The 27,342-nt window shown below is 38.7% G+C and overlaps 1 protein-coding gene across 1 annotated transcript in view; it reads left to right on the top strand.

The window, feature by feature from the left end:
* LOC140932396 (polycystin-1-like protein 2) overlaps window positions 1–27,342 on the top strand; it is a 33,195-nt gene that overhangs the window by 4,587 nt on the left and 1,266 nt on the right. The window contains exons 5-50 of the mRNA XM_073382007.1: window positions 697–732; window positions 879–914; window positions 1,045–1,080; window positions 1,224–1,259; window positions 1,406–1,441; window positions 1,585–1,620; window positions 1,751–1,786; window positions 1,930–1,965; window positions 2,275–2,310; window positions 2,454–2,489; window positions 2,633–2,668; window positions 2,812–2,847; window positions 2,978–3,013; window positions 3,502–3,537; window positions 3,681–3,716; window positions 3,863–3,898; window positions 4,042–4,077; window positions 4,208–4,243; window positions 4,387–4,422; window positions 4,732–4,767; window positions 4,911–4,946; window positions 5,090–5,125; window positions 5,269–5,304; window positions 5,435–5,470; window positions 5,959–5,994; window positions 6,138–6,173; window positions 6,320–6,355; window positions 6,499–6,534; window positions 6,678–6,713; window positions 7,023–7,058; window positions 7,202–7,237; window positions 7,381–7,416; window positions 7,563–7,598; window positions 7,742–7,777; window positions 8,091–8,126; window positions 9,368–9,734; window positions 10,330–10,936; window positions 13,395–13,571; window positions 14,101–14,226; window positions 15,039–15,224; window positions 17,815–18,057; window positions 21,252–21,983; window positions 22,476–22,712; window positions 23,565–24,824; window positions 25,532–25,700; window positions 26,806–27,342. The exon at window positions 26,806–27,342 is cut by the window's right edge and continues 1,266 nt beyond it. Coding sequence (XP_073238108.1) covers window positions 697–732; window positions 879–914; window positions 1,045–1,080; window positions 1,224–1,259; window positions 1,406–1,441; window positions 1,585–1,620; window positions 1,751–1,786; window positions 1,930–1,965; window positions 2,275–2,310; window positions 2,454–2,489; window positions 2,633–2,668; window positions 2,812–2,847; window positions 2,978–3,013; window positions 3,502–3,537; window positions 3,681–3,716; window positions 3,863–3,898; window positions 4,042–4,077; window positions 4,208–4,243; window positions 4,387–4,422; window positions 4,732–4,767; window positions 4,911–4,946; window positions 5,090–5,125; window positions 5,269–5,304; window positions 5,435–5,470; window positions 5,959–5,994; window positions 6,138–6,173; window positions 6,320–6,355; window positions 6,499–6,534; window positions 6,678–6,713; window positions 7,023–7,058; window positions 7,202–7,237; window positions 7,381–7,416; window positions 7,563–7,598; window positions 7,742–7,777; window positions 8,091–8,126; window positions 9,368–9,734; window positions 10,330–10,936; window positions 13,395–13,571; window positions 14,101–14,226; window positions 15,039–15,224; window positions 17,815–18,057; window positions 21,252–21,983; window positions 22,476–22,712; window positions 23,565–24,824; window positions 25,532–25,700; window positions 26,806–27,342 — 5,901 coding nt within the window. The remainder of the gene's footprint in view (window positions 1–696; window positions 733–878; window positions 915–1,044; window positions 1,081–1,223; window positions 1,260–1,405; window positions 1,442–1,584; window positions 1,621–1,750; window positions 1,787–1,929; window positions 1,966–2,274; window positions 2,311–2,453; window positions 2,490–2,632; window positions 2,669–2,811; window positions 2,848–2,977; window positions 3,014–3,501; window positions 3,538–3,680; window positions 3,717–3,862; window positions 3,899–4,041; window positions 4,078–4,207; window positions 4,244–4,386; window positions 4,423–4,731; window positions 4,768–4,910; window positions 4,947–5,089; window positions 5,126–5,268; window positions 5,305–5,434; window positions 5,471–5,958; window positions 5,995–6,137; window positions 6,174–6,319; window positions 6,356–6,498; window positions 6,535–6,677; window positions 6,714–7,022; window positions 7,059–7,201; window positions 7,238–7,380; window positions 7,417–7,562; window positions 7,599–7,741; window positions 7,778–8,090; window positions 8,127–9,367; window positions 9,735–10,329; window positions 10,937–13,394; window positions 13,572–14,100; window positions 14,227–15,038; window positions 15,225–17,814; window positions 18,058–21,251; window positions 21,984–22,475; window positions 22,713–23,564; window positions 24,825–25,531; window positions 25,701–26,805) is intronic.

Below are 27,342 nucleotides of genomic sequence, written 5' to 3'. Positions count from 1 at the left end.
AGTTTAAAATATCAGCTCGAGTGCGACAAAGTTCAATGACTTCAAACACATTGTGGGCAAGCGTGAATTTCTTTGGGCAAATCACTGTACAAAGATATTTTGTTTTTGTGTCCACAGTGGAGCTCCGGACCTTATTTATCCAGAAACTTTCTTATATAAACACATTTTGTGAATACATGTTAAAAAAATCGGACCTACGCACGCACATTTGCAGTACAGCGCAAGGAAATTAATGCCGTCGTTAAAGTCTGTTTTACTATGATGTATTCTTCGAGAAAATTAAATAATAAAGTTATATCCACAACTTCCAGCTTTTGAAGACGAATTGCTAGTTCTTTCTAGGTTTATGGCCGCACAAACCACCACAATTTCTGCGCCAAGTAGACTCGAAAAACACTGTTTTGATTTTCCCGCTTTTTTTCACTTGCCCAACATTGACCTCACAAGCTGTTTTTTACCGACAATTTTTCCGACCGCTCTACGAAGATAAGAGTCAAAAAATAACAATTTCTAATTGCGAATATCTCGGAGATGCTTGCTTCAATTGAGCTGAAACTTCATACTATGTTTAGTCAGTTCATATTAAACATATTTCACTAGAATTGAACTAAAATAAAAAATGTCGAAATTTTGGTTCATTTGACCTTTAACTGCGGTAGAGACATTAAAATTATTTATATACAAATTTCCTACTAGGTTCCTCAACTATTGTCCCATCAAGTTCTTCATCAGGTAAGTCTGTCTAAGGAGAGTAGCGGATTAACGGTCAGTTATTGAACATTACGTATAAAGAATAAATGAAACTTCTAAATATAATTGATACCTCTTTTAACTGCGGTAGAGACATTGAAATAATTTATATACAAATTTCCCACTAGGTTCCTCAACAATCGTCCCATCAAGTTCTCCATCGGGTAAGTCTGTCTAAAGATAGTAGCGGATTAGCGGTCAGTTATTCAACATTACGTAAGAATGAAGGAAACTTCTAAATTGATACCTCTTTTAATGTAAAAACAAATGATTTACGTTTAAATTTCCCACTAGGTTCCTCAACTATCATCCCATCAAGTTCTTCATCAGGTAAGTCTGTCTAAAGACAGTAGCGGATTAGCAGTCAGTTATTAAACATTACGTAAGAATGAAGGAAACTTGTAAATATAATTGATACCTCTTTTAACTGCGGTAGAGACATTAAAATTATTTATATACAAATTTCCTACTAGGTTCCTCAACTATCGTCCCATCAAGTTCTTCATCAGGTAAGTCTGTCTAAGGAGAGTAGCGGATTAACGGTCAGTTATTGAACATTACGTATAAAGAATAAATGAAACTTCTAAATATAATTGATACCTCTTTTAACTGCGGTAGAGACATTGAAATAATTTATATACAAATTTCCCACTAGGTTCCTCAACAATCGTCCCATCAAGTTCTTCATCGGGTAAGTCTATCTAAAGACAGTGGGGAATTAGCGGTCAGTTATTGAACATTACGTACGAATGAAGGAAACTTGTAAATATAATTGATACCTCTTTTAACTGCGGTAGAGACATTGAAATAATTTATATACAAATTTCCTACTAGGTTCCTCAACAATCGTCCCATCAAGTTCTTCATCGGGTAAGTCTGTCTAAAGATAGTAGGGAATTAGCGATCAGTTATTGAACATTACGTAACAATAAAGGAAACTTCTAAATTGATACCTCTTTTAATGTAAAAACAAATGATTTACGTTTAAATTTCCCACTAGGTTCCTCAACTATCATCCCATCAAGTTCTTCATCAGGTAAGTCTGTCTAAAGAGAGTAGCGGATTAGCACTCAGTTATTAAACATTACGTAAGAATGAAGGAAACTTGTAAATATAATTGATACCTCTTTTAACTGCAGTAGAGACATTGAAATAATTTATATACAAATTTCCTACTAGGTTCCTCAACTATCGTTCCATTAAGTTCTTCATCAGGTAAGTCTGTCTAAAGAGAGTAGCGGATTAGCGGTCAGTTATTGAACATTACTTAAGAATGAAGGAAACCTGTAAATATAATTGATACCTCTTTTAACTGCGGTAGAGACATTGAAATAATTTATACACAAATTTCCTACTAGGTTCCTCAACAATCGTCCCATCAAGTTCTTCATCGGGTAAGTCTGTCTAAAGATAGTAGGGAATTAGCGATCAGTTATTGAACATTACGTAACAATGAAGGAAACTTCTAAATTGATACCTCTTTTAATGTAAAAACAAATGATTTACGTTTAAATTTCCCACTAGGTTCCTCAACTATCATCCCATCAAGTTCTTCATCAGGTAAGTCTGTCTAAAGAGAGTAGCGGATTAGCAGTCAGTTATTAAACATTACGTAAGAATGAAGGAAACTTGTAAATATAATTGATACCTCTTTTAACTGCGGTAGAGACATAGAAATAATTTATATACAAATTTCCTACTAGGTTCCTCAACTATCGTCCCATTAAGTTCTTCAGCAGGTAAGTCTGTCTAAAGAGAGTAGCGCATTAGCGGTCAGTTATTGAACATTACGTAAAAATGAAGGAAACTTGTAAATATAATTGATACCTCTTTTAACTGCGGTAGAGACATTGAAATAATTTATATACAAATTTCCCACTAGGTTCCTCAACAATCGTCCCATCAAGTTCTTCATCGGGTAAGTCTATCTAAAGACAGTGGGGAATTAGCGGTCAGTTATTCAACATTACGTACGAATGAAGGAAACTTGTAAATATAATTGATACCTCTTTTACCTGCGGTAGAGACATTGAAATAATTTATATACAAATTTCCTACTAGGTTCCTCAACAATCGTCCCATCAAGTTCTTCATCGGGTAAGTCTGTCTAAAGATAGTAGGGAATTAGCGATCAGTTATTGAACATTACGTAACAATAAAGGAAACTTCTAAATTGATACCTCTTTTAATGTAAAAACAAATGATTTACGTTTAAATTTCCCACTAGGTTCCTCAACTATCATCCCATCAAGTTCTTCATCAGGTAAGTCTGTCTAAAGAGAGTAGCGGATTAGCAGTCAGTTATTAAACATTACGTAAGAATGAAGGAAACTTGTAAATATAATTGATACCTCTTTTAACTGCAGTAGAGACATTGAAATAATTTATATACAAATTTCCTACTAAGTTCCTCAACTATCGTCCCATTAAGTTCTTCATCAGGTAAGTCTGCCTAAAGAGAGTAGCGGATTAGCGGTCAGTTATTGAACATTACTTAAGAATGAAGGAAACTTGTAAATATAATTGATACCTCTTTTAACTGCGGTAGAGACATTGAAATAATTTATACACAAATTTCCTACTAGGTTCCTCAACAATCGTCCCATCAAGTTCTTCATCGGGTAAGTCTGTCTAAAGATAGTAGGGAATTAGCGATCAGTTATTGAACATTACGTAACAATGAAGGAAACTTCTAAATTGATACCTCTTTTAATGTAAAAACAAATGATTTACGTTTAAATTTCCCACTAGGTTCCTCAACTATCATCCCATCAAGTTCTTCATCAGGTAAGTCTGTCTAAAGACAGTAGCGGATTAGCAGTCAGTTATTAAACATTACGTAAGAATGAAGGAAACTTGTAAATATAATTGATACCTCTTTTAACTGCGGTAGAGACATTAAAATTATTTATATACAAATTTCCTACTAGGTTCCTCAACTATCGTCCCATCAAGTTCTTCATCAGGTAAGTCTGTCTAAGGAGAGTAGCGGATTAACGGTCAGTTATTGAACATTACGTATAAAGAATAAATGAAACTTCTAAATATAATTGATACCTCTTTTAACTGCGGTAGAGACATTGAAATAATTTATATACAAATTTCCCACTAGGTTCCTCAACAATCGTCCCATCAAGTTCTTCATCGGGTAAGTCTATCTAAAGACAGTGGGGAATTAGCGGTCAGTTATTGAACATTACGTACGAATGAAGGAAACTTGTAAATATAATTGATACCTCTTTTAACTGCGGTAGAGACATTGAAATAATTTATATACAAATTTCCTACTAGGTTCCTCAACAATCGTCCCATCAAGTTCTTCATCGGGTAAGTCTGTCTAAAGATAGTAGGGAATTAGCGATCAGTTATTGAACATTACGTAACAATAAAGGAAACTTCTAAATTGATACCTCTTTTAATGTAAAAACAAATGATTTACGTTTAAATTTCCCACTAGGTTCCTCAACTATCATCCCATCAAGTTCTTCATCAGGTAAGTCTGTCTAAAGAGAGTAGCGGATTAGCACTCAGTTATTAAACATTACGTAAGAATGAAGGAAACTTGTAAATATAATTGATACCTCTTTTAACTGCAGTAGAGACATTGAAATAATTTATATACAAATTTCCTACTAGGTTCCTCAACTATCGTTCCATTAAGTTCTTCATCAGGTAAGTCTGTCTAAAGAGAGTAGCGGATTAGCGGTCAGTTATTGAACATTACTTAAGAATGAAGGAAACCTGTAAATATAATTGATACCTCTTTTAACTGCGGTAGAGACATTGAAATAATTTATACACAAATTTCCTACTAGGTTCCTCAACAATCGTCCCATCAAGTTCTTCATCGGGTAAGTCTGTCTAAAGATAGTAGGGAATTAGCGATCAGTTATTGAACATTACGTAACAATGAAGGAAACTTCTAAATTGATACCTCTTTTAATGTAAAAACAAATGATTTACGTTTAAATTTCCCACTAGGTTCCTCAACTATCATCCCATCAAGTTCTTCATCAGGTAAGTCTGTCTAAAGAGAGTAGCGGATTAGCAGTCAGTTATTAAACATTACGTAAGAATGAAGGAAACTTGTAAATATAATTGATACCTCTTTTAACTGCGGTAGAGACATAGAAATAATTTATATACAAATTTCCTACTAGGTTCCTCAACTATCGTCCCATTAAGTTCTTCAGCAGGTAAGTCTGTCTAAAGAGAGTAGCGCATTAGCGGTCAGTTATTGAACATTACGTAAAAATGAAGGAAACTTGTAAATATAATTGATACCTCTTTTAACTGCGGTAGAGACATTGAAATAATTTATATACAAATTTCCCACTAGGTTCCTCAACAATCGTCCCATCAAGTTCTTCATCGGGTAAGTCTATCTAAAGACAGTGGGGAATTAGCGGTCAGTTATTCAACATTACGTACGAATGAAGGAAACTTGTAAATATAATTGATACCTCTTTTACCTGCGGTAGAGACATTGAAATAATTTATATACAAATTTCCTACTAGGTTCCTCAACAATCGTCCCATCAAGTTCTTCATCGGGTAAGTCTGTCTAAAGATAGTAGGGAATTAGCGATCAGTTATTGAACATTACGTAACAATAAAGGAAACTTCTAAATTGATACCTCTTTTAATGTAAAAACAAATGATTTACGTTTAAATTTCCCACTAGGTTCCTCAACTATCATCCCATCAAGTTCTTCATCAGGTAAGTCTGTCTAAAGAGAGTAGCGGATTAGCAGTCAGTTATTAAACATTACGTAAGAATGAAGGAAACTTGTAAATATAATTGATACCTCTTTTAACTGCAGTAGAGACATTGAAATAATTTATATACAAATTTCCTACTAAGTTCCTCAACTATCGTCCCATTAAGTTCTTCATCAGGTAAGTCTGCCTAAAGAGAGTAGCGGATTAGCGGTCAGTTATTGAACATTACTTAAGAATGAAGGAAACTTGTAAATATAATTGATACCTCTTTTAACTGCGGTAGAGACATTGAAATAATTTATACACAAATTTCCTACTAGGTTCCTCAACAATCGTCCCATCAAGTTCTTCATCGGGTAAGTCTGTCTAAAGATAGTAGGGAATTAGCGATCAGTTATTGAACATTACGTAACAATGAAGGAAACTTCTAAATTGATACCTCTTTTAATGTAAAAACAAATGATTTACGTTTAAATTTCCCACTAGGTTCCTCAACTATCATCCCATCAAGTTCTTCATCCGGTAAGTCTGTCTAAAGAGAGTAGCGGATTAGCAGTCAGTTATTAAACATTACGTAAGAATGAAGGAAACTTGTAAATATAATTGATACCTCTTTTAACTGCGGTAGAGACATTAAAATTATTTATATACAAATTTCCTACTAGGTTCCTCAACTATCGTCCCATCAAGTTCTTCATCAGGTAAGTCTGTCTAAGGAGAGTAGCGGATTAACGGTCAGTTATTGAACATTACGTATAAAGAATAAATGAAACTTCTAAATATAATTGATACCTCTTTTAACTGCGGTAGAGACATTGAAATAATTTATATACAAATTTCCCACTAGGTTCCTCAACAATCGTCCCATCAAGTTCTTCATCGGGTAAGTCTATCTAAAGACAGTGGGGAATTAGCGGTCAGTTATTCAACATTACGTACGAATGAAGGAAACTTGTAAATATAATTGATACCTCTTTTAACTGCGGTAGAGACATTGAAATAATTTATATACAAATTTCCCACTAGGTTCCTCAACAATCGTCCCATCAAGTTCTTCATCGGGTAAGTCTATCTAAAGACAGTGGGGAATTAGCGGTCAGTTATTGAACATTACGTACGAATGAAGGAAACTTGTAAATATAATTGATACCTCTTTTAACAGCGGTAGAGACATTGAAATAATTTATATACAAATTTTCTACTAGGTTCCTCAACTATCGTCCCATCAAGTTCTTCAGCAGGTAAGTCTGTCTAAAGAGAGTAGCAGATTAGCGGTCAGTTATTGAACATTACTTAAGAATGAAGGAAACTTGTAAATATAATTGATACCTCTTTCAACTGCGGTAGAGACATTGAAATAATTTATATACAAATTTCCTACTAAGTTCCTCAACAATCGTCCCATCAAGTTCTTCTTCGGGTAAGTCTGTCTAAAGATAGTAGGGAATTAGCGATCAGTTATTGAACATTACGTAACAATGAAGGAAACTTCTAAATTGATACCTCTTTTAATGTAAAAACAAATGATTTACGTTTAAATTTCCCACTAGGTTCCTCAACTATCATCCCATCAAGTTCTTCATCAGGTAAGTCTGTCTAAAGAGAGTAGCGGATTAGCAGTCAGTTATTGAACATTACGTCAGAATGAAGGAAACTTGTAAATATAATTGATACCTCTTTTAACTGCGGTAGAGACATTGAAATAATTTATATACAAATTTCCTACTAGGTTCCTCAACTATCGTCCCATCAAGTTCTTCATCAGGTAAGTCTGTCTAAGGAGAGTAGCGGATTAGCGGTCAGTTATTGAACATTACGTAAGAATAAAGGAAACTTGTAAATATAATTGATACCTCTTTTAACTGCGGTAGAGACATTAAAATAATTTATATACAAATGTCCCACTAGGTTCCTCAACTATCGTCCCATCAAGTTCTTCATCAGGTAAGTCTGTCTAAAGAGAGTAGCGGATTAGCGGTCAGTTATTGAACATTACGTACAAAGAATGAAGGAAACTTCTAAATATAATTGATACCTCTTTTAACTGCGGTAGAGACATTGAAATAATTTATATACAAATTTCCCACTAGGTTCCTCAACAATCGTCCCATCAAGTTCTTCATCGGGTAAGTCTGTCTAAAGACAGTGGGGAATTAGCGGTCAGTTATTGAACATTACGTACGAATGAAGGAAACTTGTAAATATAATTGATACCTCTTTTAACTGCGGTAGAGACATTGAAATAATTTATATACAAATTTCCCACTAGGTTCCTCAACTGTCGTCCCATCAAGTTCTTCATCAGGTAAGTCTGTCTAAACAGAGTAGCAGATTAGCGGTCAGTTATTGAACATTACGTATAAAGAATGAAGGAAACCTAAATATAATTGATACCTCTTTTAACTGCGGTAGAGACATTGAAATAATTTATATACAAATTTCCTACTAGGTTCCTCAACAACTGTCCCATTAAGTTCTTCATCGGGTAAGTCTGTCTTAAGACAGTAGGGAATTAGCGGCCAGTTAATGAACATTACGTAAGAATGAAGGAAACTTCTAAATAGGTACTACCTCTTTTAATGTAGAAACAAATAATTTATGTTCAAATTTGCCACTAGGTTCCTCAACAATCGTGCCAACAAGTCCTTCATCCGGTAAGTCTGTCTAAAGAGAGTAGCGCATTAGCGGTCAGTTATTGAACATTACGTAAGAATGAAGGAACTTTCTACATTGATACCTCTTTTAATGTAGAAACAAATAATTTACCTACAAATTTGCCACTAGGTTCCCCTACAATTCGCGACCCATCATGTTCTTTTTCATTTGTCTTTCTAAAGGCAGTAGCGGAGTACCTCGGAGTAGCGGTCAGTCATTGAACGTTAGGGAGTTTAAGATAGACTACGGACTACGAACTACGGCTGGACGAGCGTTGTCCTTTGTTTGTAGCACCGGGTTGAGTTAATATTGCACTACAGACAGTAAATTACGAGAGAAGAGGCGGAGACGGCACGCAAAGATTTTCTTGTTTTCATCGCAGTTCACAAAAATGCAAGTCAGTTTTGCATGTGATCTTATCTCTAGAACAATGAACAGATTCTTCCATTAATATCATAGGTGACGAACTACTCCTTAATTTTGGCCCGAAATTTCAGCGTTAGTTTGTAATTTCTCATGTGAAATTAATTACAAAATTGCCATGGCAACCTCCCGTAAAGCGTAAATCTGAGCAGAAATTATACATAACTTACATATTTCGCTTCCCCCTCACTTAAAGCAGGTGAATTGAAAACTTTTTTTACGAAAAGACGAGGTGATTGAATTACCGACACGGCAAAATACGAGCAAAATGTTATCCGTAGTCGCGACTACACGAAACAGCTCAACAACTCACCGCAGCCGCAGGACTACGCGGGAAAAATGGACAGTCACGTGGTTTTGATCATGCGCAGTAGCATGTTTAACCGTAGTCGTAGTCCGTAGTCGCCGTATCTTAAACTCCCTATTATTTAGATGTTAACCAACTTCTTGATTTTATTACACACTTTACAAGTATTTAAGTATTTTTTGATTTGTGACTATCTTGAAGTAAAGCTACAATCAGGGACAAAAGTAGTTGACACACTTGTTTAAAACGGGTGCTTTTAGCAAACATTTAATTCATCTATTATTTCATTCTTGTTAAACGCCGTAAATCCCCTCACCCCCCGAATCAATGTTGTCTGAAGTAAAAAAAAGACTTGAGGGTCCAAAATTCAACATTGATTTTGGGGGGGGAAGGGGTTGGGGTAGACAGGGGAATGGGATAAGTATATCCACTATGCAAAAAGGGGCCATTTTACGGAAGTGTGCCAACACTTTTGTCCCTCATTGTAGATTCTGTTAATAAATTCAACAGAACTGGTCGCGTTTATTGAAGGTGGTGCCCAAGTTATCCGAGGACTTCACGAAAACATCACCATGAACGCCTCGCTTTCTTATGATCCTGATTTAGGAACTAGAAATAATTCAGGAATGAACTTTACCTGGCGTTTCGGCCAGATTAAAGGAAATAATTATTCATTACCGCTGCCTGGCCTAAGTGGTATATCCGTTCAATACTTCGCGGAGAAAGGTTTCGGACCGGTCGTCATCTTTGCCAAGAAACCCCTCTACCTAAATCAGACCTACATTGCAAAGTTGTTCGTCACCAAAGACTATCGAACATCAAGTGTGTTTCAAGTTATTAGATTGCAGAATGGAGAACCACCTAAAGTTTCGCTAAGGTACACTTTTAGACAGTCCTTATTTTTTTGTTGTGCCCGTAACTCTATCTGCCACTGATTATCAATAAGCCGTGCAGTAGAAATGTCCTACTTGACGCAGTAAATGTGAGTGATGAAAATGGTGGAGAAAACATGCATTTGCATGCATATGTATGCAAATTTAAGTTGAGGGAAGGTCTATAATATTTATTGCCAAGGAATGCGTGGTTCAGCCTCTTTTTCTCGGACACTCAGGGGCATATTCAGTGGGTGGAGAGAAGAAGAGCGCAACGTTCCAAAGATTCATTCGCGCCAATTATCCTACCCCTGTTGACTGTTTCAGGGTCTCCGTGGATATTTTAATCTAACTACGGGCAACTATAGTAAAATCTGGCGCGAAAGCTAGTCTCACTTTGTAATAACAACTCAGTGATAAAAATAAAAAATTAGTCCGGCAAATCTCACTATTCGCACTATTTTTATGGAGTCAATCCAGTCTCGAGATAGTCTATCACACCCACTGTTGTATCAGCGCAATACCAACTCACAAGTGTAAACTATTGTGACAAAGATAATTAACATGCCCTACAATGTGTGTATTTCTTTTTATATTTAGCTGTCTTCTAAATTGTGGAGTTCAAAAAAGTCCGTCAGTTAGGTTGAGTATCAAGTCACAATGCCAAGGTTCTCAGTGCTCCAAAATATTCTCCTACGAATGGACGCTCTATGGAAGAAACAAGTCCGCCTCAAATACTGATCCAATATGGCGAAAGGTGAATATATTGCAAAGCATTACAACTACGCCGCTAAACTCAAGTGACATTGTCATAAAAGAAAACTCGTTGGATGGGAGAAAGAACTATCGATTGGTGTTATTTGTCAGGACTAAAGACGGTATTGAAGGATTAAGTGCTTATGACATTGTTACTGCTACGCCACCTTCAGGAGGGAGGTGCGTGATCATTCCGTCCAGCGGCATCTCGTTTGAGACTGATTTCAACCTGAGCTGCAGCGACTGGGTAGGTGACGGTACCCCTCTGACGTATCAGTTTCAATTTCGACTGGACAACGGTCTGTACAGTATGGTATACTACGGAGTAAACAACAGCGTTATTTCATGGCTACCCCCTGGAAACCGATCACATAACTACACAGTCGAGATTCTTGCTACTGTAACTAACAGTTATGGAGCTTCAGCACCGACTGTTAATATTTCTGTTCGGGTGAGTTCATAGCTTGTTTCCTTTAGACAGTTAAGTCCTGGGTTGTGTTGTTCACAGTCTCGTTAACCCTAATCCTGAACAAAAAGGTTTCAGGTAGTTATGTTTACAAACCCTAGGTCTGACTTAATTGAATTTCAAACAGCTTGATCCTGTTTATTTCCTAATAAAGATCAAGTACCAGTCAAAATCTGCCTGGGAACCGCTAATAATCACACTGCACACCGTTCACGGTAAAGTCAGCGGTATTTTAAAGAAGCCCACAACTACATCACCCCGGGAGTCATAGAAAGTTCTTGCGGTCTAGCTAGGCCACATCAACAGGGGTCTTTTTTGCATGAGCATGCGCGACCGCTGACTTGTCAAAGAGCACGCGACCAGTGACAGCGAACGTGCTGCATGGTTATAGGAACCAAATTGTTCACTTTGAAAGCTTGCTTGAGATTGAAATGGTAGCAGGAACTTAGGAAAGACCTTCGTTGTACAAAATAAGTAAAGATCTGTTGATTTAAAGTGGAGACTGATGCGCTGAACGAGGTGAAAGAGCAAGTTTCTCAAGGATGTCTGACACGAACATGGCTGCTTGTTGTTGTTTGGCGCTCGACTCGTGTCTTGATTCTCCTTTAAGAACCACAAAGTTTGGCATAGAGGGCATTGCTGATGCGTAGCTACTGAGCAAATTGTTCTTTATTTAGTGTTTGTCTATAAATCGGATGTAAATCAGTTTCTCGATGCCGTAGAGGATTTCTGTCAATTATTTGTTAATAGCTGATTTAGCCATATTTCGGGGGTGGATTAATAACGATCAGCGGGCGACTACCACGCCGTTTTCAGTTGGAATAGAAAGTTTTTGCCTTAAGTATTTTAGCGATACAAAGTTTGTTTATAGGAAAATTGTAGAACTTCTTGTTTTTGCGTGGACTAACATTGTAACGCATCTTTTACAGGAATTTGCTTTTAGCCACAACTTAAATGTTCTAATGATTTTTAACTTTTGGTCGGCATCACATGTTTACTGTACTTCTTGGGAAACCTAACCGTTTGTTTCATCAAAATCGGTCACAAGATTGGACTTTAATTTCAGTCCTATTGAATGCAGTTTGGACTGTGTCTCATTGATATTCATTTTTTTTTATTGTTCGAGACATACAGAGTGACTACCACCACCATCTCACCAGGTGACTAATCTACGTCTCGTGTGCTCTTAATTTTGTAGCTTTAAAGTGCTGGGAAAATTGTAGAACATATATTAATTCACTGCTGAACTGAACATCGGCTTTCGCGCACTTCGAACCACTCGCTGAAATTTGCTATGTTTTTTTTTTTAATATTTCTCTACCTTTCTGATTTCAAAACAAAAAAAATTGAAAGTGTTTACTTGCATCAACAATCGTTTCTGCACTTCGTTTAGACTTTGATGAGGTCAGCGCAATCCTCCAGGCACTACGTATACGCGCGCTGATGTCCAGGTCAAGTGGGGAGATGAAATTTGATAGTGGATCGTGTATGTTAAAGCCGGTCTACTTCGCTTTTGTTAAGACCATGTTAGAGTTTTTTTTTTTTGCAAACTACACATTTTGTTAAATCACGAGCACATTCGCCAAGACCAATGAGCAAAATAATCGATATGGTAGCTTTGAGACGCGCCATTTTGATGAAGGCAAACCCTGTGGTGAGCCTCCATGCAAATCTCTTGCTCAGCGGTCGCGCATGCTCATGCAAAAAAGACCCCTGTTGGCCACATCATTATAACTTATTATTATAGCCTGCGCATGCGCGTCTGACTCATCCCATGTAAGGTAATCCAAGAGTGTCTTTTTTTTTGGATTCCACTCTATGGATTCCGGATTCCACGTAATGAATTCCAGATTCTTTGTCAGTGGGACTTGGAATCGGATTTCAATCGTTGATGGAATTTCGGGCTGCTTAAGCTGTATTCCGCCCGGCTCGCTTCGCTCGCCAACCTTTGGTGCCGTTTCACTCCTTTATCAATTTTTCTCCTCAGGGGAGCCTGGTCCCAGGCTAAGGATTCCGGATTCCTTGAGGAAAACAAAAATCATGGAATCCGGATTCCCTTACATGTGGCGATCCGACCGTCTGTCATACTATACATTTTCAATATCGATGTTTGACACTGGGAGTAAAACTGAGACAAAATAAAATGTTAAGGCATTTGTGGGCCATGGAAAGAAATAAGAACAAGCTTTTCCTAATTACTCAGCAAAGTCGTGTAAGCTGGAAAGTGACTCTGGACCGTGAATAGGGTCCTCGAGCACAGGCGCAATTGCGTGGTGTGGAGAAGGCAAAGCATGCGGGAGGCTCTCCCTCTCCTTCCTCCCCCCCCCCCCCCCCGCCCCTTTTGCCTGTTTGCTTTTACGCAGTCACGCCTTCTCCTCCTATCCCAGGTAACTAGAAACCTTTCAACAGGTTAAGGCCTCGTGATTCGTTGTTGTTGTTGCAGGTTAAACCATCGCAACACTTGAGCCCAGCGAACTTTACCAGTGTCTTGACAGCTAATGATAGCCTTTTTAATCAAGTGATCGAAGATGGTGATCTGAACAAGGCAGCACAAATATCCAATACAATTCTAGAAGCAATTGGGCAGGATTCGTCCCTCAGTGCCGAGAAAAAAACGAAGGTAATAGTATTTAAAAATAACGTTTATAAGGATCCGCTCAAAACAGAAAACTACCGGAACCGACGTTCAGAAACTTTCCATTACTAATTAATGTCCTCTTTGACTGAAATTCATGTGGCCTTTAAGAGCTTCTTTGGATTGAAACACCCTATAAAAGAAAAGGATATTAACAGGGTCTCGAGAAAAGGACTACAGTTAATGCTAACTCAATCTCAAGCAATTATTCATCCAGCCGCGATGTTGCCCAGTAGTTTAGTGTAAATATACCCTCACACGGTTTTTTAAACTTTTTACTGGGGCCAATTAGTGGAAATTCGTCATCTCGGCTTGGAAGAACGCGGTGAAATCAATCAGTTAAGCTGCCAAAACCTTTAATTGAAACTTGGTAAGTTTATTAATTTCATTTACGGCGCTCTTTCCAGCAGTGTCAATGGACATTCGCTTACTGGTTTTTATCTGAACTTTAAAACACCGTGTAAGGGTCGATTGATTCGTGTTAAAGTGTAATCAGTTTTGTTACTTATCATAGATTCAGGAACTGATTGTGGGCAAAATTGCCGCGTTGAAAGTTAAGAGTCTGCCAGACCTGCTGCAGTCGTCTTCTGTGATTGGCTCAGCCATTCAGGACACTGAAACAACATCTATAAAATCTCTGGTGAGGTATAATTTACCTATGAAGTCCCCATAATCGCGCTGCTGAAACAGAGCAGGTCAAAGTATGTTTTTATAACTTTTGCTATTTATTTCGTATCATCATTCACAGTCTAAAACGTTTGAATTCGCGCCAGTCCCTCCTCCTTCGCGCTGTTTCTGCCATCAACTTCATGTTCAAAAGTAATAAGTGCTTAATGGCTACGATTCCTTATTCGGTTTCCCCCTGAATTTTTATTGTGTTGTTCCTAACTTTTCCAGCAATCTATGAGCAGAGCTTCCTTTTGTCTTCTCATTAATCGAGAAGGAGAAAAAGAGGCTCTGACTGAATCGCATCAAGCCTTTGAAGTCATCGTAGCCCAAACTTTTGAACTGATCAATCTTATCTTCTCTCGTCAAACTGGTTTTTCAACCACGAGCATTCTTGTATTAATATAACGATGATCATAACTGAGCCCGCTGTACTAGACGCTCGGCTATAAGGCCTGGGAACTGTATCCTAGCAACAAGCAGCGCATCCTCAACAAAGTTCTTACTCGATTTCATTGTTGACTCCAGACCTCACTCTTTTGACTCCGTGACGTTGTCATGTGCAAGAAAGAAGGGCACTGCAGGGGTGGAGAATGACTCCCTTTTTGCAGAGTCTTTTTCGAGTACGACAAAATCAAACAAGCGAAAGAAACGCTCTGCTCGCAGGGCGCTTTTCCAGGTGAAGAATTCACAACAATTCGCAACATCTTGGAAGCGGTAATTTGTTAGCAGTCCGTTAAAAAACTCGCAGTAACATTTCTTTCTCTAAACGTTCGCTTTTGTCAGGAATTCGCCCTACCTGCTATTGACTCCATGGCTTCACTGCTCAGGAATGCTTCCCAGCAGAAACAAACGGACAACATACCGCTGATCACCCCGTCAGCAGAAAACTTAGGCTCATGCCTCAACAACGTTCTGAAGAGTGCATCAATGGTCGCATCAGGAAAACGTGGGTCCAGTCCTCAAGAACAGGTATTTATTTTCGTAGTCCATTACTAGCTGGCGCAGACACGTGGGAAATCTCAATGCAATTCCCCAGCAAATGTAATGATAGTGTTAATGCTTGATTGGTATCCTGTGGCTGTTATACACATACTCAGGAGCCTATGATTGAAAGTTTGTTCTTGTAAGATAGCTGTCTTGCTCAAATTTTTTATCACTCATCTGTTGTAATTTAATGATTTATTTTTACTTTGGCGGAGCGCGAAGTAAAGGATTCGCGACGCTCAGGAATGTTCCAAAGTTGGGGACCAGATTTGGCATGCAAAGTCTGTAGGGTTTCGGCTTTATTCGGCTATTTGGCGAAGTGAGAGCCGAATTAGTTCGAGATCAGTTCGATTTCTTTGTTATTCGAGGAAGAAAGAATTACTTTCTTAGATTGCCCGGGGTTTGAACCGACTCACTTGTGTGACCCATCAGATCAGATGAGACCCTTAGCCGATTACGCCACTGCGACCCAAGGTAACTTGAGATCTGAAAAATAGCTATAAGTTATGCACGAGGTACGGGATAAGTTGGTGACTTTTCGACTTGTTCTTATTTATTATTCTGGCTAGAAATATTGACTGCAAAAGTATTTTGCAGAAAACATTGAATCAATTTGGGCGAGTAGCTTCAAAATATGAGCGAAAATCGAGATACAAGAGCAATTTTCAGTGCGTCTCACTGCGACTGATATGTCCATCGCGCCATATGTTCTCAAAAGTGCGTTTCAGTTTTGCTTTTTATCCTGGAAACCTTGTCTTTTTCTCCTGGAATCTAGCTTGGAATTCGTTATCCACCGTGGAAAAAACAAATTTATTAGTTTTCCGGTTAAATTCCACGCCGATAGATCAAAATATCAGTTTTGTACTACTACCACCCGAAGTAAGCTTATAATAATTTTCACGCGAACTGCCGTGTTTGTGTTTTTTTTTTTCTAAATCCAGCGGCCGAAATAATGCTAAGTATGCTTTTCAATACACTTTTAAATACAACACCACACAATACACAAAAAAGAAGAAGAAGAAAAGAAGGAACAGAGTAAAGACCTTCACGACGATATTCGCGGTGGGTTACCTATCCAGTTCCTAACCCCACCCGACAGGGCTCAACATGAGTGGCGCGACCAAAAAAACGAGTTTCGCGAGAGTTATTGCGAGATACGTATTTTTAGTTGATGTTGCGATGTTGTACATTAATTATCCTCCGCGTAGAGATTGTGCATTTTCAGCAAGTTTTGTAAGGGAGTGTACTGATGTTAGTTCATAGTTACGTTGGTGGAGAAGGTGTGGAGTTAACTGTACATAAGTGAAGTGTTGTTGTAGAGAAGTTAAAGGACGTGGAACTGAGATCTCGCCATGCGCAATTATTTATGACAGAAATTATAATCGAATTGGGTTACAGCCATGCACCTAGCAGACTTCCGGTGAAGAAGTTAAGACGTCTGTTACACAAAAGGAGAAAAGTAAGGGTATTTGTATGGAAGGGTATCCGGAAAAATATCATTTCTTACTATTCCTCCGTATTCACAATTAATCCACAACCACGACACCGAAGTGTACGCTCCCATAGCGTCTTGTTACAAAGAATTAAATCCATTTCTTGGTGCTCGATTGTCGGCGATTATCGTTAGTTGTCGTGAACGAAACCTTACGTAAACTTAAAAACAAGTACAGTGGAACCTCTATCCAGGGGACACGATTGGGACCAAGGCAAGTGTAGCCTGAATAGAGATGGGCAAAGGTTTGGGCGTCCGCGCGTGCGAAGCGCGCGATTAGTGGGGACCCATACCTAATGGAAAATGGGAACCTATCGATGTCAGAAAAATTTGGTTCAAAATTATCGTGTTCTTGGACGGCCGCCACAAGAGCGATTTTGGTGAAGTTGGCGAAAATGGTGATCTAATTTGAATATTTTGCAACCTCATGTAAAATTGAGGCCAAATTCCCCATTTTCGTGAGATTTTCCATTTTTGTCAACTTCGCGACTTTACGAGGAGTGCCTCTTGTAATCTCATTTAAACCTTCGCCAACCCTCGGGCAATTTTTTGGAGAGATTCACCCTTTGGCCATTTTCGCCAAATTCGTCAATTTCGTTACTTCTGTATAAGCCTTTAGCGAATTTTAGGCATTTTCGGCAAATTTGCCATCTCCTTCAAAATGGCCGTTGCGATTTCTCGCCAAATTCGCCACTTTTTGGCGGGGACTCTTTGCCTCCTCATTTGACTTGCAGGCAAGGCTTTGGGGATTTTTCGCTATTTTGGTCAACATCATCATTTTCGTCAAAATCACCACTTTCAAAGGGCCTCTTTGCCATCTCATTGAAAATTTTGTTACGACTTTGGCGAATGTTCGCCATATTCGTTGCCAATTGCAAATTCGCCATTTTCGCAAAATATCCCACTTTCATCAAAATCGCAACTCTTAATGGGCACCCTTAGCTTTGTTATAACTTATTGGCAAACTTGGCGAATTTTCGCCATTTTTGCCATTGGGCGCATTTCTGGACATGACTGGATGAATCGGGCCTGAACGTTCTAAAAATGAAATAGTAATTGATAAACGGGCACTTCCTTCTTTAGGGCAAAAGTCTTGTGAAGGATTCCATCGGGATCATCAACATTATTGCAGATGCCGTGTTAGCAATGAAAGTTGCAGATGAAGAAGTGACGCGAATCAAGACTGCAGAATTGTCCATGACATTTGGACGTCATACCCCAACTAAACTTCTTGGATTATCTATTGAAGGAGGGGACGGTAGATTTGTTTTACCAAATGGAACATTAGATTCCAGTACCAGTAACACAACCTTCGTTGACTCTCAAGTAAGTTTTCATAAATTCTCTTCCTTTTCAAAAAATCCTCGATTAGTTTTTCTCCTTTCGAATGAGGACTGCCATCAAATAAGCTACGTAACCTGCGCAGCTCGAGAGATCATCAGTACGTGTATTGAGGCAGACGAGTTGCAAAGCCGCGCGGAGAATAGAGAAGAGACACTTTGATGCGTAGCCTTAATCTGAAATGATTTTCCCTCCTGCTGTTCAAAATAGATTACACGTGAGCTACAGTTTGATTACAGGTAATGTGCTGCTATTGCTTTAATTCTTTCAAATTTCCATTTTTTTTTCACAAGTGAAACGCCGAAAACATTGCATCGAGGCAGTTTGAGAATTAAGTCTTTTGTTATTTTCACCCACGTTAAGCTAATCTGGAATCTGGATCCTGGACATTTTTGCTTGTGGAGGTTTGGTCAGTTCATTTAATAATGTTATCCCTAGCGCTTGGAATCCGGAATCCACAGCATGAAATCCAGAATCCAGACTATCTTGGATTTCCTTACATAACAATCTGAAATACAATATAATGTGTTCATTACTCTTGAAAATAGTCTGTATATTATAACGCGTTTTTAATATATACACACTCAGTGATCTTGGTGATTCGAGCAATCTGATTGGTTCGCTATCTCGGAGTATGACGTTATATTTACCGCGATAGGTGGTCAATATAAGCAAAACAAAGTCGCTGTCGTGAACTAGGTGTCTTGCCAAAGTCTTTGAGTAAGAATTTTTTGAAAATATAAGAATATCTTACTGTTGACGATTTTGAAGGTAAGAAAAGACTTCATGGTGTTTAATCAGTGTGAATTATTGTGATATGATTTACTGTAGCTGGCTTTTTACACACTCGAATCAACGTTTACCACTACAGAGGAAAACGAAGGCGCTTTGTCACTGTTTTGTGAACTGGGGATTTCCTTGCAAGAGCAACTTTGCCTTATAAGTAGAAGTTAATTTTTAGAAAAAAAGGAAGGAAAATTATTTTTGAAAATTGTATGTGCCAGAAAGTTAATAAGGTAAAGAACACTGCGTATAAACAACGCTGACAGAACAAATAAAGCTCTACCTTTCTACTCAAAATGGGTAGTAATTAAAACTTTCGACGTTTTCTTTCACACTATTGACGGTAAAGCTTACAAGAAAATAGAAACGTAACTATGATATGCCATGTTTGAAGACACTGTAAGCATAAAGATCTAACCGTCACGCATCTTCTGTTTACGGCTGCATGTTCGCGCATGAATTCACCCTTCAATCAAACCAATCGTTTTTAAATGGTTACCTTTCTAATTGTGTTGAGATCACTTCGTGTGTATATACTGAACAATTATTCACCTCAGGCGCAGTTCATACTGTTGAACAAGACCGCTCTTAACATCGGCGTTTAGTCTCGCTTGCTTGGAGACTAGATAAGAAATGAGGAGGTGATTAATTCTACACGAAACAGGATTTACACGCAGTTCATACTGTTGAACAAGACCCCTCTTAAAATCGGCGTTTAGTCTCGCTTGCTTGGAGACTAGATAAGAAATGAGGAGGTGATTAAATCTACACGAAACAGGATTTACTCGCCAAAGGTTTGTCACTTCCTACTTTATTTTATCGACGGTCGAGTATTTCAGGATATTTGCATTTTATATCGTATTCGACGAAATTTTTCTGGATTGATTTAGTACGAGTGTTACTAACGACCGGAATTACGTCTGGGGTCGCAGGCTATACGCGTGTATAGTCACACGAAAATTCAAGGGCGTCGATTCGAGAGCAATTACATCATTCCCGGAGATTAAAAAACGTGATGAGAACATGGCGCGTCATTTCAATCATCGCCGAAAATAAACCGCATACTCATCACAAGATTCATTTGCATACAATGAAAGTTTACAATACCCGACCAGTTACTCTTTTGCTAATTTAGATTCGGGCCCCTTCTTTGGAATGTCTTTCAAAACGACCTACACCTCTCCACCGATGAAAATAGGTTAGTCATGTACGCGGATGACCACCAACTGTTTTCAGTGGCGAAGACAGCTAACGAGGCGGAAAGCATTTTAACTGAGGAAGGAAACAACAACTCTAAGTGGTATAACAACAATCTTTTGCAACGAAATTTTTCTAAGTATCAAGTGATGAGTCTGGGCCCGAGGAATTGGCATAAGGATTTACACATCGTGATTAACGACACTGTAATTGATCAAAAACCAGAGATAACGCTCTTAGAGGTTACCCTAGTCGATCAACTATCATTTTCGAGTCATGTAAGCAATGTTTGTAGAAAAGCCTCCTCTCAAACTGGCGTTCTCCTAAGATTGCGTAACCCCATTCCTACATCTGCTAAATTGCACATTATTAAATTCGCTGGATACCCCATCTCACATACTGTCAAACTGTCTGGCATTTCTGTCGTTCTTCTGATGCCACGAAACTTGAACGAATTCAAGAACGAGCATTACGCGCTGTGTACTTTGACAACAAATCGACGTACGATGAACTCTTGCATGGAGCGAATGTACCAACACTTCATACGCGGCGACTACAAGCTATTGCAATCTTAATGTACAAAGTAAAAAATGGCCTGCCGCCTCCCTATATTGTGGACTTATTTGTCGTTACCAATTCTCAGTATCATCTTAGAAATCATGATTTCGTCATTCCTAGATTTCGGACTGTTGCTTTTGGCAAACACAGCCTGACCTACCTAGGCCCTGTCATTTGGTCCAAATCCGATATAAATATCCGATCGTCTGAATCTTTGGACATTTTCAAAAAGCGTATTAAACTGGTTAATTTCACAAGCCTACTTGACAGCCCTTGTAAAGACTGTTTTTTATGTAACAACTAATAACTGATTTTATATTTCATATTTTATTCATTATTACATATAATATTATTTTATCGACAATCAGATAAGTAATTTTAGTTAGGTGTCCCCAATTAGTATACTTTGTATGCTAGCGACTTTGACACGATAATAAAGTTCCTACTTACTTTGCCTTCGGCAAATAATTGTTAAATGTATTTCCTTTAGATATCGCTAAGATTCCGAGTATCGTGATGTGCAATGAAGTGTAATGAAACTTGCTGAAAATACAATTATTTAAGCCAATGGTTTATATGCCAGTGACGTGTCTCATGCACCATGTTCAAGTCGTTTTTGTTTGTTTGTTTTGATTTTTCAGATACTCTCAGTTCCATTCAATCCTTACACATGGGATGTCACAAGAGAGCGAGTGGACTCTGATATCTTAGCACTGGACTTGAAAGACGACGAGCGTAAACCGATCAAAGTATCGGGTCTCATAAACGACGTCGTAATTGTTACACCACTGAAACCTCAACAGATATCTTTTCAAATTCGGCAGTATTTCACCCAGAATGATAATTTACGATTTCACTTGATAGATGTTAAGTACGAAAACACGTTGATAATGGTGGAAATCGCTCCAACTGATGAAAGTGTGACCCTTTTTGTTTACATGCGACATAGTCAACGGCCAACAACACAAGTGTATGATTTCAATGCCACTATCTCCAAACAGGCAACTTGCATTTGGTGGAATACGCAGGAAAAAAGCTTTGGAAGAGCAAAGTGTTTTTCCAACAGATTTGCAACCGTTCCAATAGAAACAGTTGCCAGGCAACCTGGAAGGTACTTTCTAGGGATTAAAAGTGATGACACCAGTGTGACTTCTCTGAGGAGACAAAAGAGATCATGTTTCGGAAATGGACGTCAAAAGCGATCATGTGTGCAAGTGAAGGACCCCCCTCCCACTCCCTCTCAGGGCAAAAATGTGTCTGTGTTACCCATGTATGACCCAGCCATCTCAAGGAACTATACTATGAAGGTGGCCTTGGGGAGCTGTGTGTTCTGGTCAGAAGAGCAGGAAAAGTGGACGGCAAAAGGCTGTCAAGTAAGCAATAACTGATGACTGAGCTATTTTTTTTGATTGGTGTTGGACCTAGGGTTGGTTGCTAAGTGTAAATTGTTAAGCCTCGCAGTAAGCAGTAAGGAGCAATACATGCATGCTTTTGCCGTCTCCACTTTCATCCACGCCATCTTTTGGCTTCCTATGTATCGTTTGTGATCTTCTGCAGTTGTATAGTGTAGTTATTTTCATATTTATTTTGATCAGCTGGAAAATTATAACATGCCTTAAATTGCACAACCCATAAAAGTTCATTAATGAACCAATTTTGATATATTGAAAAATTCATAACTTTTAGTTCTCGAGGCTTGAAAGAATAATTCAAGAGAAATCTCCTTGAGGTTCATAGATGAATTTTGTTTGTTGTCCAGATTCCCCAAGCCTCCGAGCCAAGTATGAATTTCAAGATATTTCGAAATTGGTCTATTGACCTAACATGGAAACTTGGTTTTAAATTTTTCACTCTTTATTCCATAGGTTTTGTCAGCAACGTTAAATAGATTCCTGAACTGTTCATGTAATCACCTGACCTCCTTTGGAGGTAGTTTCTTAGTAAAACCCAATCCCATCGACTTTGATCAAGTGCTGATAGAGTTCAAGAGACTTGCAGATACAGGAAATGTCGCAGTTATTGTAACCGTGGTAGTGCTATTCCTGTGCTACGTTTTCGTGATCGTTTTCGTCAGAAAAGCGGATCAACAAGACACCAGAAATGTAAGTACTTATTAGGTAACTTGAATAATGCAACGACCACTTGGAAAAACATTGCAGCGGTGTGAAGGTGGATCTTAGTGTAAACCAGACCGAGCAATTAAAAATATTAAACCGAAGGCAAGACTCATCGGACAGCTCAATTAGAGAATAGAGAACTCGCTTTCCTAGAGCTCATCAAATCAAACAGAGAGGTATTTTTTTACTACCATGAAGACAATTGAACGGCCCTATAAAATGAACTGGCTGTACAGTATTATTCACAACTATGTTTTCCAGCCCTCTTAATTCTTTTAGTGAAGTCTTACTTCGATAATAATGTATGACTGTGCGATTATCAAAACACCATGCTCTATAATCATCTATAATGTAAATTTATGCGTAAACGGCATCGCAGAGGCGCAGAAGAGTTAATTTTTCTAGTTTCTGGGTTGATGGTAGGTGGTAGTGCGGAACCTTCAATTATGGCTTCGGTGACTCATTTGACATAACGGAATCTAATCAAAAGCAGGTACCCTTTCAGATCTCTTAGGATGTTTTAATGGAAGCCAATTTCTTGTTTCTGGCCTTGCAAACATGAATAATGAAAACAAACCAATGCAAAAACAAAAAATAAATTATACCGCGTTCTCATATAGCGTCATGGTGGCAATATCAATGTTCCACGACAATGTAACGGCGGCCATGTTGTTGTTTCAAACCAATCTTGTTGGATTGTGTCAATAAACACTTTCTTTTGTTCCAAAACATTTAACTAGATGCTGGTCACGAGAATGAAAATGCTTGACACGGGACGAAACTTAACAATCAAGGGAACAAAAACACACAACACTTTCGTTTTCTTTTTTGTTTTAGAATGGCTCTCCAGTTGAGCTGCCAACAGGATCAAACAGTTTGCACGAATATGAAATAACAATAACAACAGGAGTCTGGAGGAACTCTGGAACAACAGCTAAAGTTGCTATAGAAATATACGGCTCTGAAGAAAGCACCGGGAAGATTCCGCTCAACGACATGGAGGATGCCCCGACGGGCACACTTTTCTCTAGAGGAAATACCGACGTTTTTGTTCTTAAAGTTGAAAAACCACTCGGTTCTATTGAAGGGATGAGGTTTGGGCATGATAACTCTGGAAATAGTCCTTCGTGGTTTCTAGAGGAAATCATTGTTCTTGACAAACAAACGCTTTGCTCTTGGACATTCACGAATACTCAGTGGCTAGCTCTTGAAAGAGGAGATGGTAGGATTGAACGGATGTTGGAGACAGAACAAAATAAAATAGATTTCAACAGCGAGGTTTTCAAGCGATGGTGGAAAGGACTCACAGAGAAACACATATGGGTCTCAGTTATAGCAAAGCCAAGGAGAAATCGCTTCACACGAGTACAAAGGGCGTCATGCTGTCTTTCACTGCTATTGACAGCTATGCTTGCAAACGCCATGTTTTATAAACTGGACGGAAAATCTGAGAATTTGATTCAAATCGGACCTTTGAAATTCACTTGGAGACAAGTAGTTATTGGTATCGAAAGCGCGCTCATTGTTGCTCCTATAAACATTTTCATAGCTTTCCTGTTTCAAAAGGCTGCCAGAAACGCAGAGAGTCAAACCCGTGTTTGCTTGAAAGAAAAGTTTCTCATTTACTTCGCCTGGTTTTTATTCGTTTGTTCATGTTCTGTTTCAGCGGCGTTTACCATCTTCTACAGCTTGGTCTGGGGAAAGGAAATCAGTGAACAGTGGCTGTCTTCCATGTTTATCTCTTTCACCGAGAATGTGGCCATTACTGAGCCAGTCAAAGTGTTCTTTACCGCAATAGTACTGTCAGCCATGATAATCAGAAAAAAGAGAAAGAAAGATGGTAACGAATACGTAAAAGAGGCTAAAACTCGAACTTCATCGTCCAAAAAAGGACATTTATGGAAGATGAAGCTGAAAGAAGTAGAGGAGATGAGAAGGCGTCAGGCGAAAAAACAAAATATATCTCGGTTCTTTGTGGAGTTTTTCATCTACCTTATTTTTGTTTTCTTGTTGATGGTGGTTTGTTATGGTAGCAGAAATGAACATCGATACATGATGACAAAATCCATCACAGAAGGACTGCCAAGATTTGAAACGGTAAGTAAAATTTCCTTAAAAATACTGCTGAAGTATTTTCTCTTTTCTTCTATGATTGTTTGCTGGGAAAAACTATCTTTCCGTTTAGCGGCAGAAAACCGGGATCATCGTTTACCAGATCCTCTAGTTGGGCCTGTGGGATTAGTCCCTGGTTACCATATTTGAGCTAAAAATATATCAGAGGGTAAGAATTTCAGAACTGCCACTGGAACATGCCCAATGGCTGATTCCCTTTAATAAGGTAGGAGACTACTCGAATCGTTTCTGTGGGGATATGAAAAGCGCACTGTTTTAGTGGTAAGCAGAAGGGAACGATTTGGGCCTCTGACGGCTCCAAAACACAGTTTAATACACCCCGCCCCCGGAAAATAAGGCCGCGATTTTCCCTAGTTCAGCCCTTGCATAAGTAACAAGAAAAAGTAGTCAGATTCTTTTCGCAGCAAAGATATGTTTGCGTAGTTGCTTTGGCTTTGTTGAAGGCTCTAGGGTGTATGCGTAGAAGGAGATTACCAATGTGAACCAAAAACAGAATAGATGGCGCCTTTTTTTACATGCCACTAATTGACTGATTGATTGATTGATTGATTTGCATTTGTCGTTTTTCCTTCTAGCATTCTAGAACTCTTTTTTAGCAAAACTAGTACACGAACCACGAAAATTTTTTGTTCTTTATTAATTTTTTCGCTTTTTTGTTTTTGGGATACCAGGTTTTTAACAAGAAACAGTACTGGAGATGGGTTAGAAATGTTTTTTTGCCGGGTGTATTTGCTGGTAGATGGTACAACGGACGTTACGAAAATCAAACCATGTACATCGGAAATAAACGTTCAGTCCTGGTAGGAATGGCTAGAGGAAGGCAACTTAGAGTTCAACCTGGTGAGTTTGGACATTTTTTTGAAAATTAAGCAAAAAACGAAAAATTTGCGTCATGTCATTCTTTTCAAAATGCTCTCATAAAGCGCGAATAAGTGGTCATTTTCCCCTCGTATTGGTAAACACCGGTTGTAGACGCATGCGCAGAAGGAGTGGAAATGCCACGTGGGACAATCTCGACCCCTGTGCTTACGCAATCTGACTCTTGAGATTGCGAAGTAGGCCATTTTTCCTAATAGTTTTGCATCATCATTTTATATTCTTGTTGACAGCTTAATATGAATCTGATACTGCTCTCAGGAACGATGTGCTTGTTTATGTTTGTTTGTATATGTAATAATTGCCAACGAGCAGCCTCGCGAAGACGCGAGGCTGCGAGGCGGCAGCCTAATAGAGCCGTGCGCGATTGTTCCAGGGGCAGAAAAAGTCTCGAATCGATGTAACATAGAGTAATGTAAGGCAACCACGACGTAATGCAGAACAGAGAATGCATTGTTTTCGAGCGAACACGTGATACAGATCAGAGAATCCACGAGCCGTGTGCGTGTTTGTGAGTCCCGTGCTTATGCTGTCTTCAACCAATCGTCGGGTGGATCATTTCCATCCTACGCGATATCTGTCGCATTTGCCCGCTGGAATTTTTTATTGCATGCCGCTAAGAAAAATAATAACGCTGCCACTGCCCGCGTGATATGGCTATGGGCATGCGTGAGGTACTGGCCCGGCTGTGGGTTGGTGTATGTGTGCCCCTTGCTTTAAGTTGCACTATTTTCAAGGTAATTTTCGCATAATCAATCGAATTAAGTTCAATCTATTTTTCATCAATTGCTGTATTTCAGGACATTCATAAACAAATTCAACAGCGCGCGCGTATAGGTAAAATCTTTGCTCGTTGGCACTTAGCGATAGCTGTAACTAGTAATATATGTAAAGAAAAATAAGAGCTTTCTGCTGGCAGAAGAAAATTTATGCGAAAAAAGGGGTCGCATACTTAAGTACGATATGAAGGAACTCAGGGAAAAAATGTATGTCAAGTTCCTTACTCCAAACCTTGTCAAAATTTTCTATACTCATTTGATAGGCTCCTTTTCTTTTTAAACATTTGCAGGGACTTGTGATGTTTTAAATTACATGAAACATATGTTTCCTGTTTGCTACGGCGGGTACTTACGCGTAAACGAAGATAAGACATCCTTCAGCAAGCCAGGGTGGAAGCCTGTCGACAACTCCACGAATAAAGACGAACTTTTCCGACTTTGCCCAAAGCCTTGGAGATACCAAAGTGCCGAGGATATGGACACGGTTCCTAAGTGGGGACAGTTCTCGTTTTATCCTGGAGGAGGTTTCGTGGTCGACTTAGGTTATGAAAACTCTACAGGCTTTACCGTTATAGAAACACTACAAAGCAATGACTGGCTCGACAGGCAAACCAGAGTCATTATATTGGAATTTTCCTCTTTCAATCCATCTGTTAATTTACTTTGCATGGCTACGTACTTCTTTGAGGTAGAGGCTTCCGGATACAGCGTCCCGTTCACAAGAACCGAGGTTATTTCATTGGACTCAGCAGGGGCTGGCTCACAACAATTTTACCTCATCTGTGTTCTGTTCTTTATCATATTTGTCGCTTTGTACCTCGGAAGAG

This window comes from Porites lutea, chromosome 3 (genome assembly GCF_958299795.1).
Source record: "Porites lutea chromosome 3, jaPorLute2.1, whole genome shotgun sequence".
Lineage (NCBI taxonomy): Eukaryota > Metazoa > Cnidaria > Anthozoa > Scleractinia > Poritidae > Porites > Porites lutea.
This window is presented reverse-complemented; position numbering and strand designations above follow the sequence as displayed.